We start from the raw sequence: 14,775 nt of genomic DNA on the forward strand, positions 1-14,775 counted from the left end.
AATATGTCTTACTACCCAATATTGAAACACCACAGCGTTACGTAGTACAATGGGTCCTCTCTTCAGGCCCCTTTCTTCAATGACAAAACAGCCTTTGGGTTGAGTCATCTTCTATAAACAACCCATCAGGTACTCAAAGAAACACAGCAAACTCATGTTTCTACAGGACATTGGCTCAAAAGCACATGGCCAGGGAAAGGAAGAGAATTGCAAGGAAAGCAAGTGGACATCCTCAGGTCTACATGTCTGGGTGCTTGAGGGTGGTGAATTTTGGACACTGAGCCAAGGCAATAGCACGCAGCTGAGTAGGCGTTCATGTCTGAGAAAATCAGCTCTCACTAAGTGCAAACCCTACTTGAAAAAACAAGGCATTGAGATCCAGCATTTTTAGTTAACAACAACCAAAGGCAGCATTTGTGATGCATGGTAGCAGGACACAGCACAAGGTTTGACACTAACTTGCCCATTGAAAAACCTATCTGGACAAATAGTTTGCTCTTCTTCTCCCACAAGTTCTATTTTACAAACTCTGGACCAAATTCTGCTCTTAAAGGGAAACTCTAATTCTACTGCGGACTACTGTGAATCTCCTCTGTCACACTACTGGTGATAACACAAGATAGGTTAGTCTGTGGTCAGGGCCAGGCTGAATTTGTACTGGGGCTCCTCAAAATGCTCTTGCAATGTCAAGGCTCATCGTAAACTCTTGTAACTCACTACTATATCTGTTTTCCAGTAAAGCATGACAATTCCTTTTTCACCTGCCTAATACTGAGCTCCTCAGTATGTTTTCTGAGTGGGAGTTTGCTGAAAATGATCTTTGCTCTGCCGTGCATGCAACCGGCTAACACAGTAATGAGCTAGAGTCGTTCCCCTTTCTTTTAATAAAATGCAAATCCTAGTTCACCGAAAATAGGTTTTTATTTTGCAAATTCCACTTGTTAACTGAATACATCATTCCTCATGTTTCTCTCTCCTGGAAGGTAAGGGAAAGTGATAGACCATCCAGAATTTTTACAGACTGTCCCCTCCGGTCATGCATTGCTAGAGATGGTACTGTATAATGCATGACTTACCTGCAAAGACATTGGAGGAGTAATGAAATAAGCAGATGCTCCGTCAGCAGGCTTTTAAAACATTGGTATTGCAATCTGAGATGCAGTCAGCCATTACATGCATATGCCCTTTATTTATGGAGCTGATAAAGGCTCTATGTCAGGAGCAGTCAAGCTGCCTTTTTACTTTCTGCCTTTCCTCACGTTAAAGAAAGTTGCTGTCTGGTTGTTTTATTCTTATGCAAGCTCCAGATTTGGGAGGAAAAGCAGGGTTTACCTCCTGACTCATCTATTAAAAATAAAGGTCTAAAAAACAGACAACTTCATCCAAACAAATCACAAGGGACTCCCTATAGCGATTCCTCTCCTCCCAACACAGATGATGTCTGAAATAGGTGGATCTCACTGGAGTGATTTCTCTCCATTGACTAGAAAGTGAGCCCAAGACAACCAGCCTAGTTGTAGGCTTGAATACCACAGATGCCCACACCACCAGAGTTGCATGCATTCATTCATCTATAATTTCAATTTTGTATCATTTTCTATCATCAGTGTTGTTCTAGGTAATTTCATGACAGCATCAAACACATTTTCTCCCAAATTCCATTCCAAACACCAATGGTAGATAAGAAAAATGGCGAAGGCTGGCACAAATCAAAGGGAAGGATGGTGTTAACACTAACAGCCACCATGCGAAGAGCATTTTGCACTCTAAACAAAATACCGCTGCTCAGCTGCACGAGCAGCGAAGTTCTGAAGTCATTGAGTCGCACGGCTGTGGCTCAGGGGAAGATTTTTGTTCACGCTGAACGCTGTGTTTGATCACTGGTACATCACCCAAAGGTTCCCAGCAAAACAGATGAGGAGACACAGAAAAGCTCTTCTTCCTAACCCCGCAAAGGAAACTGCTGCTTGCTGACTGACAGTTCCCCAGCCAGCTTATGTGCATCTAATTACCGAGCTGCAACCCAAATCAAAATGCCCCGTTGCAGCTGGTGTCTCACTTAATCCATTCATAACACGAGCTAATTAGCATTGATGTTTTTGGGCAAGTTTATTCCAAATGTGGTCAAGTTCCAGGCTTTCAGCTTAGTTGCTAGGACCCATTGAGGATCCTGGGAGAGGCTGTGTTTCTGCCCAGAAGGCATTTTCTGGCTTGCTGACGGCTTAAGAGTGGCTTCAGGGGAAGATGCTGTGCTGGGCTGAGATGAACATTGGCATATAAGCACTGCTGCTAAACTGCTCTTGCTGCTACACCCTATCTCCATGAAGAAGATTTTGTAGTAGAATCAAGATATTTCATAGTTTTCCTCCTGTCTGAATGCAAATCTCCAGATTTGAGGAATGGGGAAAGAAAAAGAAAAGAAAAAACCAAACCAGTCTTGGAAAGTGGGAGAAGTTAAGGAATTATTCTCTATTTTATGTTACCCTTTGTGCACAGAGCTGAGAAAAGAGGCCAGTTATCAGAGCTTTGCACTTCCTTTTCAACCTATGGAATTAGAAGATGAGAGCAGGTGCTAACGGGAATTTTGCCCATGGCAGAAAATCAGGATCCTAAATCTTCATCGCTGGAAATCACGAAGCCCCCTAGCAATGATCTATAAAGGCTGCACTTGGAAATCTGTGATATAAGGAATTGCCACTTGGCAGAAAACCGACTTTCTGCTCCTTCGGCGCACCACAATTTCAGTTTAATTTGTAACAGGATGCAAGTGTAAATGAACTGACAATGGAGCTATCAGCTATTCTGTTGGTAATACTTGGAACAATAGTTTCGATTTGACTAGACACAGCTGTCCACTGCATGGAACGACCTTTAGCCCCGTCCTTGGCGAAATTCAATTCTCTCCATGTCTGACTTCGTCCACGGGGACTTGAGTAGCAGAGCTGCCAGAATAATCAGTGCATTGCTTAATAACAGGCACTCCAACGAGCAACGTGGTTGTGTATTGTCAGAAATGGAGCCCACAGCTCCAGGGAAGGGAAGGGGGAGCCTCCTTGTTATTCAAAAGGAAATAAAGCAGTTGTACAGGAGCAAATGTGGATGCATGTGGCCGCCTTTGCTTGATGAGCGTCAGCAATGTGCTCGGCACCGCGTGCGTATATGTAAACACAGAATTTTCTTGTGCGTTTGTCAGTAAACATGCATTTTTATTAGATTCGCCTTTCAAAAAAAGGGCTGGGATTCTGCTGCTGCTTTGCATTGTACCACTGTGAAATGTAATTTCTATTTATATAAGTCTAAATGTGCGTACCTCCCATATGGTGATGCTTACATGGCCATCCAGATGCATATAGTCTAACATGTGTATACATATGTATAGATACACACACTTTTGGCGTGTTTACTACATCAGTCCTTGCAATAAGAAAGGTGTTTAGACTGCAAGCATCAAAAAAACAGGAATTCCCCAATTTTACAGCTACTTGTGCAAACTTATTTCTGTTTGAGTGGGTGTCTCTCCAGAAGCGTGACCATGGCACTCTCTTACACATGAAAGGAAAGGCATGTCACCACAGGATTAATACGTACGTCCTCCAGCCCACACCATGGCTGGACCCACAAGGATGAATCCAGCACTTCCTAATTTTTTAGCTGGTTGATTCAGCAGCCTGAACACAGAAAACAGAAATCATGTTGGGTTCGTAAGTGGACCCATCCTTTCCATCATCAAGGACCATCAGAGATATGCACTGCTTTGGCTGGCAAGACTTACTACAAGCATTGCTAGTGGGAGATTGCAAGGGGTGAGACACCAGCTCCACCTGCCCCACGAGCTCCTGGGGATTTCTCTCTTTACTATTTTTGCTTTGGCAACACTGTGGGCCCGTCTCTGTGGAAGATTCGTGTTCAGTTATTATTCTGACTGGCTGCCAACATTTTCCTGAGAAACACAAGTGAGAAATGGGGAACGGCGATCTTGCACAGCTCATAACTCAGCCAGAACGGAGGGGAGTTTCATGGGAGAAGGGAAAGGCATGTCTTCGGCTGCAGAGCTTTTGTCCCTGCCAAAATTCAAAGGCTCTTTGTCAAACAATAGAGATATTACAGCTTATTTTTAAAAAACCACAAAAATAAAGAGGCCATGAGAACCTTTGACAATGGAAAATCTTAGGAACATAAAACCGCATGTCTTTGTAGACAAGAAAATAAGGTGGTCTCCAAAATTCTGTGAAATCATATTATAGTGGGGCATGTTAAATAAGTCAAATATAGGAGTCACTGCCTCTACCCTGTTACACACACTCTACTAACTGCTTCTGTTATTTTTTCAGGAAAGGCAGAAATTACACAGACCCTCAATGTTTCTCCTCAAGTTCATGCAACGGCTTTGTGCAGATGTGGCTGTGCACAACCATGAGGCTTCTCCTTCCCATCCCTGTTTGCTCCTTCCTGGCTCTCTCCTTGACCTTCCCTGTCACCATCCCCAGCATACCAACAATTTTTCACCAGCTCCTTCACTGGCCCTTAATGGTCAGGTCCTCTCTCGCACTTGCCTTGTGCTAATGGGTTCGCTGCCTTCGTTGCTGACACTCATACTCTCCTTTCGTGCTTTTCTTCTACTTCTGTCACTCTATTTTTCATTTTTTCACCTGTGACTTTTGATGGCTCCATATACCTGCAGAAACATGTACAGCTAACACATGTTTTTTATTCTCTCTCTTCTCTCCAAATACCTGAATAATTCAGAAGCCAATATTTTAGGATGGCTGCACAGTAGCAACAGTAGAATAGTATCACCTCTTCAACTAGTTCAGAAGAATATAACACCTTGCTAGGAAATTGTATGAAGCATCACAAGAGTGTGTCGTGCAAAGAGAAGCTCAGTGTAACTTTTCTGCATGCTTGGCAGAGATGTTATTCCAGTTCTGGAGTACATACTGCTTTTTGTTATCTTAAAACCAGGTATTATTGGTTCAAAGTCCTCAATTAGTAACATAGAAATGAGACAGACTGAGACATCCATATGATATCCACCCTGGTTCCAGCAAGCAGATGACATGCATACAACTGAAAATACGTGCTTTCTTCTATATATATGCAAAATTTTAATTTCCTCATTTGATAACCACTCTTTTTTCCCTCTTCAACTAAACTCAAACAGGCAAGGTAGAAGGTAGACAAAAGTTGCAAAATAAATGTCAGAGGTACATAAATCAAACTCCTTATGAACTGTCCTTCTCTTTTTGTTCTCCACTATCAAGTCCATTTATGAAGCTTGAAATATGGTATCTCTGTAGGTCCTACTAAAACAACATGTTATAGAACAAATAGAAAGTCCCTCAGCAATGCAGAAGATATATTTTCTACAGCCCTGAGAACGAGAATATTAAACTGATTCTTAGATAAATAAGCCCTTCCCAGAATAGGTTATTGGAACAAGCAATGTAACACTAAAATTGGAAGGTATTTACCATCACACTGAGATGTACGGGCGTTCCCTAAGTCTCCTGACAATCTCAGTGGCTTAGAAACCCTCCTGGAAAGTCCACAATGTGCCACATGTGCATATCAGAAAAGAATTACTAATAATGTAATACATGTAAGACTCCAGAAATTGGGTTAAGTAGGCAGATATTGCTGCCCCCATCTCTACCGCAGAGGTAGTATGAAAGGAAAATAATGCTACTGATCTTAATAAATAGATAGATAGATAGATAACAGGGAAAGGATGAATCACAGTCACAGTAAGAGCAGAGAAAGAAGATGATGACATGACATGGTCAACTCTGCTCCTCTCCAGCCACCCACTTTCAACAGAGGTGATCTCCACCATCTTCCAGTTCCTTAAACTTTGACTTAAACTCAACAGTTATGGAAAGGATTTGAGGCCACGGTGGTAGTTGTACTCCCTGGGGTAAAGTAGAGAACAGGAGGAAGCCAGTGTACTTTCCAGTTCTTCGTGTTTGCCAAAAGCCCACACCTCCAGCTACCATCTTTCAGAAATGCCTCTCCTATCCTTGAGAGCTGGAAACCTGCACTCATTTACGCACAAACAGGGAACTCTGCCAGCAGCCTCACAACCTGCAGATTTTGATTGCATTAATTTGTTCCGAAGCGGGTTTTCCTCTTGAGCCTGGAGTAGAAGGCAATTAATTAAGACCCATTTTTCCCCCCCTATCGGATTAAAACAAATTAAATGGCAGCAGTAGGACAGCCATGCTTGGGCTAGGGATTCTTGGAGAAGCAGGGTTTTTGCTTTCCTCTGCACGGGAAGTTGATCCTATTACATTGCTCAGCTGAGCTTGGATCATCTCTAAAAGGTGCCCTATGTGTTAGTCCACAAGACTCAGAAGTCCCACTGCCATTTCCAGGTACAGAAGCTCAACTGCAAATCAGTGTGAGGAAACACACTTTCTGTTCAACCACTTCCATTACAACTAATGAACACCATCCTGGGAATCCAATGAAAACAGCATCATGTACGGAAAAGCTCCTCCTTAACCTATGTGTTAACATATTTAACAATGTTAAAGAGCCAAAAGCCACCAGCACTCTTCCAAGGTCACTATTCTCCTCAATGGTGAGGAAGAGAAGAGAGGGCATTATAGGACGGCCTTTTGGGATGCCACATCTTCCTGGGAATACTCCTGGCATGTGGCTCCTGGCCCGGTGAGAAACTGTCATAGCTAAGCAGATGAGTGTTGAATAATTTCTGAGAAATAAGGTAGGCAAATCAATTAAGTAAGAGCAGCAAATGTACATTGATCTACTCTTCAGAGAGGATTGTCAGAAAGAAAAGGAATTGTACATAATCCAGCCCCTCTGCCAATATTTGTTATTGAATTCTCTAATTTCCGAGCTAGAAATCAAATCCAAGGCCCTCCAACTCATCCAGGTCCCTAATTTTGCCCAGATTAAAGACCATGGCAATACTTTAACCCAACACATCACACAGGTTCCAAACACCTTATGCATTACCTAGAAGTTCGGTTCAGTTCTCACAGTGGCAATTCAACCTGCTTAAAGTGGAAATCGGAGGAAATCCTCTGCGGGTGTCTACTATTTGCAGATGCAACATGCTAAACTAAGGAATCCCGTTCAGGATCAACCCATCAGACCGAAGCAGAGCCTTTACCCTGGCAATATCACAAATGTCTTTGCTGCCACTGGTACAGGACTTTATCCTGGAGGAAATGGCCAAGGTGATGAAACATTGCTTTTCTGTTTTCAAGCAATGTATAGAAAAGTGAAAACAACAGCAAAAAATATTCTCCTTCTAATTGAAAACACAGTACCAGTTAACGCTCTTTGAAGTAAGTGTGTGTGTGTGTGTGTGTGTGTTTTTTTCATGAGGGAAGGGGGAGAAATGGATTGCTGTAACCAACAACACCCCAAAGGACTATAAATCAAACAGCATACAGCTGTTGGTATCAAATATAACTCCTTTCACACTACATCAAAAACCTTTAATTAACAACTAATTTATTCAAGTGAAAAAAAAAAAATTCCCTTGCACCAAATAATTGTATTATAACTGGGGGACTAGGCTGTGTATTTCCCCCCCCTCTAAAGCATGACAGGAGAGGAAATCGAGCCTTTAGAGAACAGCTAAGTAGAAAAATGGATCAAAGATTCAGAGGCCTTGTTGATTGGCTTTTTGAGTCAGCAGAGACCAAATCAGCCCATTTAATGAAAAAAAGCCACACTGCAAAGTCTGTTTGCTCTAGGACCTACTTTTAATAAAAATGCTTGTAAAGATAAATGGCATCGACTTGCGCCAGGCACAGTGCGGACAGGTGTTGCACAAGCTTTCCCGCACGGCAATGTCAGTTCTCCTCCGTGCTTCTGTTTTGTCAGCCATGGACAGGTCCCATGGCGCAGATTGCCAAGAGAGGTTTCAGCCACGCAGGGCTTTCGGCAGAGCAGCCAAATGTCTGCAAGGCAGCCGTTGGTAATCTCCGAACACACTTGCTTGGGAGTTAAACCACACTTGAACCCCAAATGTGAAAGGCTAGGCTGGTAAATCAATTCCTTCATTCCCTGCGTGCTGGGAAACGTGTGCTGGAGCAGCCCAGAGCTTGAACGCACCCAACATTGCTGCTCTTCTACAAGCCAAGAGCCCATGCACAAGCATCCCTGTGCTCCAGAAGCAGGACGGCAACCAGAGTCACACGGCATGACCTGGGTCCCATCCTCACCTGCTGCCAACCTCACTAAGGCAAGAATTGGAAGGATGATTCTTTTTTTCTTTTTTCTTTTTTTCTTTTTTTTTCCTCCATAACTTTGTGCCAGCGACGACTAACTAATCTCTGTGGGGCAAGGTAAGTGCCATTATCCTGCTTTAATGGCTAATGAAACCGAAGCAGACTAAGTAGTTTACTGGTTGTCTCGTCTTTGGGGCCCCATCATGCATGTTTTACTGTTCCTCCGAGTGCAGTGAAGTTTCCCATTAATGCTGCCATTGATTACAGTGTACAATCTTCGGGGCAGGGACTGTGATTTTCTTTTCATTTACTTAATGAAAAGCACATTGCCTTTTAATTCCTCTGGATTCAGTTACCCAGGTATTAGGTGGGAGCCCCGACGTAAATGCAGAGGGGGGCAGACACGTGGCACTGCCACGTGGTGTGCATAAACCAGATGAGACTGATGCAGAAGACCGGGGCTGCAGCTTCAGAACCTTTCTCTATATTCAACCCCATCTCTGAATCTGTACCTGCGTTGTGCTGGTCCACCACCATGCATAATGCTATTCTGAAAATTCTTTAAGTATATATAAAGCCTAATCAGGTTGTGACATGAACAATTTTTAGTAATAAAATGGTTTAAAGAAAGCATTGGGTTTGCAGCTGCAAACATCAAACTTAACTGACGGTGCAACATATAAACACTATCCAACTCATAGGACAATAATAATGGTAAATGGTTAATTTATTAGTTCAGACATAAAATTAAATAATTGGGTACAGTGTTCTAATGATTTATCACACCATAGGAATGATTTGAAAGGTAGGCAAGATTTATTTTGCCTTTGTGATAGCTTTATCCTGTAGGACCTCAAAATTTAAAAATAATGTTCAATAAAATCACCATAATTTATAAAGAACACTTTAAAAAAGCTAAAAAATGGCTTAAAAACTGATCAGCTTAAATCTTTTTGATGTATTTCAAACATACAGGTATATGCTAAAATATGTTTGCTGTACAGATTTCAGAGGTAACTTTCACAAGTGATGCTGCTCAAGCTTTTAAATCACGACCTAAAGTTTTACACATGTAAAACCCTGAAAAAGACCTGTATTAGTGCTATAGGCAGATGCTGTTAAAAAGGGGTTTTTTGGTTAGTTTAATTTGGTAACCCACAGCCCTGAACTTCAAGCCCATGACCAGGACAGCTTTAGACATAAAATCAAGTATTGTGATCCTCATCTCCCTGCAATAAATAATAATGCCGTTAAAGATCTGAATGTGTTAGATAAGTTTCCCAGCAACCAAGAACAGTTTCCAGTCATTCCTATTGACCTGCACTGGTTGCATAAGAGAAAGGAAAACCAAAGAACACGGGAAGTCAAGGCTGCAGGGAGTGGATTAATTGGCAAGCTGATGGTCAAGACACCCACCTGGGCTCAGGTCCTGCCTCTGCTAGTGACTACAAAGATGAAAAACACTTCATCTTTTGAATCCTCATTTATAAAATAAAGATGTTCATCTCTGTGTGAAATTCAATGGTCTGTAATGCTCAGCTTCCTTTGGGCACTACAAATTATGAAAAAATTATAATTTTCCAAGAACAATCTTCCTACTTGCTTCCATCACTGATCAATTTAAGCCTAGTGCATGAAATCTGACAACTCTATGCTGGGCTTAAGTATCTTTTATTGTTGGCCATAAATTGTCTACCTCTTTATAAATCTAGTTACAGAACATAAACATACTCCAGAAATGTCTCCTTGAAATTAAGTAAAAAATACAGCACACAACAGTAAGACCCAAGCTAAAGGAAAACCTGCTGGCACATGGAAGACTTTTTTTATTATTGTTACGAAACCAAGTGATAAATCCATGTTCTTTTCAATCTGGAGAATCTGCTTCTCGCATCAGCTGACCCGCTTGGGGTAAGAAGAGCTTTATCTCACCCCATGCTCAGGAGAAGATGCGGAGAGAAGGAGGCATCATGGGTACTCTGAGCTAGAGATGCTCTAAGCACAGCAGCATCCTTCGTTTCTCAAGGGCCCTTTTGCATTTTGCACACTCCTTCCGTTTCCTGTTTCCTCTCACTCCTCCCCTTTCTTACCCCCCAAACAATAAAAGCTCAATGGAAATGCAAATGCAGCTCTCCATTTAAAATCCCAGCCGAGAAGGCAGTGTGTCACCCATATTTATGAGCTCTAAATGGCTTTTATCAAAGTGAGGTCGCACTAAATCACCCCCAAGCTGTCATAAATACAAATGACTCGACATAGTCTGCAACAAGCCTTCGGGGGAAAATTATATGATCTGCTGTTGCAGTTATGCTATATCACACAGCGAGCTCATATATTTCCACTGGCAAGGTAACCTAATCCTTCAAAGGACATTAATAGGTGAAAGGGGGACGAGAGAAATAGTGAATCACGCTGTGTGTGCCTGTGCGTGTGCATGCACGTACGTGCATGCACCTCCGAGCTAAAACCCAGGCTGCACTCCCAAATGGAAGAGGAGGTCCTTGTGGCTTGGAGCATGAGATCTCCTTGGCTGCCTCAATGCAGCAGGGAAGCTGCCAGCCAAGAGAGAAAGATCCAGGGACTCACCAGGGTATTTCCCATTTTAAAAATTCATGTGAAGGTATGAAAGTTATTAAGATATGAACCAGAGCTATCCAGACTCCAAAGAATGGACCACTTCCAAGCAAATTAAAGAAGTCATTCCTCCATCTCAGCTGGCAAAGCCCAGGATTGTAGCAAAGTCTGCCACAGGATAAAGAGGAAATCCTTATAAAGGAGGCATGAACTGGGCAGTGGAAAAAAACAGCATGAGCTCCTGAGATAACAGGCATTGACTTTTTCATTAATGTTTCTTCTATATATTAAGTGCTGTTTGTATGTGTTGAAACATAGAAACACACACATATATAAAGATGGAGGAATTCTGATCAGATACCATGTAATCCATAGACAGTGGCCGTAATTTGGAGGAGCTTCCAGAGGTGGAGTTTAGGATAGCCCATCGAGCACTGTCCCCACCCAGCTCTTTGCAGACAGCATTGTATGATTTGATGTGATGGTGTCATGGCTCACATTCAACAGCTCTTCCTACAGTCACGCTATGCTGTTACATCAGCCTCCATATAAATAAGTCAACTCCAATGAGCGTTACTTTATTTTTTTCATATCTGGGATGAAGACAGTGCCTCTGTCTGCTTGGCAAACGGTTACAATGATAAGTCAGTTTGGGTTTGCTATCTCTAATGTAATAGAGGCAATATGCCAATTTTCCACAATCCAGGTCGGATGCAAGTATTTATAATGGTACCCTTCCAGGAGAATGAGGTCTCTAACATTAAATTATGTATTTTAATTAAAAGCTGAACTTACAGAGCTTGAGCTACTAAACTTGATTTTCAACTGCTGTAAGCCTGGTGGAAAGCGTATCGAAGAGGACGATAGGAGCCAAGCCATCAGAAATCCTGTTTTGAACCCCTCCTGCTGTGATCCATCATACTGCGTCTCCCAGGTGGATTATCTCCTACAATTGTTAGGGGACAGGCAGATGTGTTTGGAGCTGGGGGATGAGGGTTATTAGCACTGCACTGTCAGATGGGAAAAGCCCAAGGAATAAGCGAGCTAAACACACTGCCTGAACCGGCTCGTTGTGCTTCAAGAAGAACTTCACTAGCTTCCACAGCTGGTCTCTTGGCATGAGCAAGAGCTGCTCAGCTTCAAGGGTTGGGAAGCAAAAAAGACGCAAGGCGTTCTTGCAAAACAATGAGGTGGTGGCAGACTGACCTGTGCTGACGGGTCAAGCAACAAGGTTTGCCATCTGAGAAACGGCACCTGGAAGCCGTACAACCATCTGTCTGATGTGATTAAAAGCCAAATATGAAATGCTTCAGAAGAAGGAGAAATAGGATCGCAGGTCTGGGTTGCATAATATCATGCATTTGTGTAACCAGTCTAAACAGAGCGTGTGAGTTGACCAGATGTTTTTCATTTCAGCGTACAGCACTGCGGAGCAAATCAGAAACCAACAAACGCCAAACACAACGGAGGCTTTGCCAGCGCTGTTGTAATCGGAGCTCGACAAAGGGCACTGTCAACCCCAGTCTCTGGGCAGGCAGGTCAATTTCTTGGCTGGTTAAAGCAGCCAGCCCGTTCTTTACACTGAATACCTATATCTAAGCTAAATATCAGCAGGAGCTAGTAAACATGGGGTTGGGGCTCAGTCATTGAGTCAAGTATCATTGGAAAAAGAGCCAGTGGGGATTTGTATATGACTTGATCCATCCTGGGTATGAGCCATAATGTAATATGTATTTATTTAGATAGAGCTGGATATTGATTTTGTGAGACAAAACAAGCCCATAAACATGGAGGAAAAATGAATGTACACCCTCGTTTATGATTATAGTATCATTCTGGTTTGGAAACACTCACTTCTACTCAAGGACCAGTATTGTTCCACCTCCCTGGACAGAGGAGGTACATTGGGTCAATGCTCCGAAAGGGTGACCGACTTTTCTATGGTGGGGGCCACTATTCCCACATGGGCATGCACAGAACTATAATGAATTAGTAAACCTTAGGCAGATGCAATCTGGATCTATACTGCCTTACACCCCTCCCCCCCCCCAATATACTTGGTGAATCAACTTACTGACTACCCAGAATTCTTTGACACCAAATAAAAAACACACTGTACACCCTAACATAGCCTTGCGACATCAATTGGTCATCTTTGCCTTAAACTTACATAGACAAGGAATAACCACCTTGCAGAAGTTGCAATGTTTTTACTACATAGAATTATACTAAGGTAAAAATGCTTCTAGAGTGCAGTTCTGTAAGAATGGGAAAAAATTACCTTTAAAGGTATCCTAATTCACAGAACTGTATGTAATCTAGGTATTGTATGACTTACTATTGTTATATTAAATTGATAAAACATGTAGTATTATCCTGGCACAAAATGTACACTGGTTTATACAGATCAGCCCTCCAAGTGATAACTGTGAAAAACACTACAATGTATGTCCCAGATACATTAAAACTTTGACAACAGATGGCTAATATAAGTGCTTTTTCAAAGCTAAGTTGCCTTTTCTGAATGTTCTCCTCTATTTTCCCACTCTTTTTTATCTATAGTATTGAAGTGAATATGGAGTCAAGTATGAAAGGGCCAGAAAGCCTGGAGGCTGAAATCCTCTCCCAGGTTTGCAGCAGGCGGTACAGCATAGCTGTGCAAGTCACAAGGTGCTTCCCAACTTTCAACTCGAACAGCTCCAACAAAGAGAAAGCAAGCTTTTTCTCATGTCCATTCAAAACAGAAGTAAACGTAAATTTTAAAATATCGCTCCATGGGAGCATGACAGTAGGAGGAACCAAGATCTGAGTTCTACCTCTACATGGAGCAACAAGCACACTACCAAGGAAGAATGCTCAACTCATAACCTCGGTGCGCAATTCTCCATGTTCTAATACAAATTCTCCCTCGTCAATATGATCTTACCCACAAAAATAGTAAAACCTGCAAAATCTGAATGAACAGTTTTCATAACCTTTATAGAAGCGAAGCCAACGCTCCTAAAATCTCCCTTGTGATGGCTGTGAGAAACAGGGCTCATTTATCTTGGAGAAACAGTACAAGCTGGAACGTTCTTGAATTCCAACTTTCATGCAAAAGCTTCACTTATGTGTCTTATCCATTTGACACACATTTCTCCCAAGTTTTCCAGTCCAGTTCTTGGACTAGATCAGCCTTAAGTGTCCTTGTTTCCTGGGAGCAGAAGAAGCTTTTCCTACAATTTTTCCAGTTTACAACATTTGAAAGCTTAGCCCATATTTTTGGGCTTTTTAAACATGGTCCATTGACATCTGGCCAATGTCTGGCTTGTCCGGATTCCCAAAATTCCTAATAGTACCACAGCTGGGGACTTTTTTTAAGTTCTGATTTTGTATTTTGCAATTCAACTGCATTTCAGTTGTGCAAAACATGAACTAATTTGAATGTCTAACTGCATCTTTTGTTACCAAGAAAGGGTTGTTACACTGAAGATAAATGAAACAAATTTATATACCTGTGCAAGCTTCAACATAGGCTAAGTGCAGTCAAAATGCAAGTATTGCCATCCACTACTTCTTTTAAAGCCACTGCATTCCAATACAAAATGATAATAATCATTATTCCAGATGTGAACCCTGTTCGTTCATGTTTCCTTTTCAAGCTTAGCTCCTCGAAGTTTAGTTTAGGGGTTAGAACAACTTACCCAGGAAATAATTAAACCAACGTTTGTCTATGTGAATGATCAGAATATTATATTTTAAACTGCTCTGGGGATACCTCTCTGTTTATTTGTTTCTTGAGGTGGGAAGAAGGATGCTCTATATTTCCATCAGGCCAATTTAACTACAACTTGTAGTAACAGAAATATTTTTAGTTAGAGTAAGTGGGTGACAACGACAACAAATATAACAAATGAATCAAGCTTACTCTTGAGTCTTCTATTTGCCAAAATCTCAGAAGGAGAAAATTTCTACCTTAAATAGTCTTGTAGTAGTCACTGCCTCTGGAAAAGATAGC

At 41.9% G+C, this 14,775-nt stretch overlaps 1 protein-coding gene across 1 annotated transcript in view; it reads right to left on the reverse strand.

Moving 5' to 3' along the window:
- Positions 1-904: 904 nt before the first annotated feature.
- The window catches only part of LOC104165379 (SET-binding protein-like), an 89,675-nt gene continuing 75,804 nt past the window's right edge, over positions 905-14,775 (reverse strand). The window contains exon 3 of the mRNA XM_009704987.1: positions 905-1,076. Coding sequence (XP_009703289.1) covers positions 1,035-1,076 — 42 coding nt within the window. The 3' untranslated portion in view covers positions 905-1,034. The remainder of the gene's footprint in view (positions 1,077-14,775) is intronic.

This window comes from Cariama cristata, unplaced genomic scaffold (assembly GCF_000690535.1).
Source record: "Cariama cristata isolate BGI_N322 unplaced genomic scaffold, ASM69053v1 scaffold30837, whole genome shotgun sequence".
Classification (NCBI taxonomy): Eukaryota; Metazoa; Chordata; class Aves; order Cariamiformes; family Cariamidae; genus Cariama; species Cariama cristata.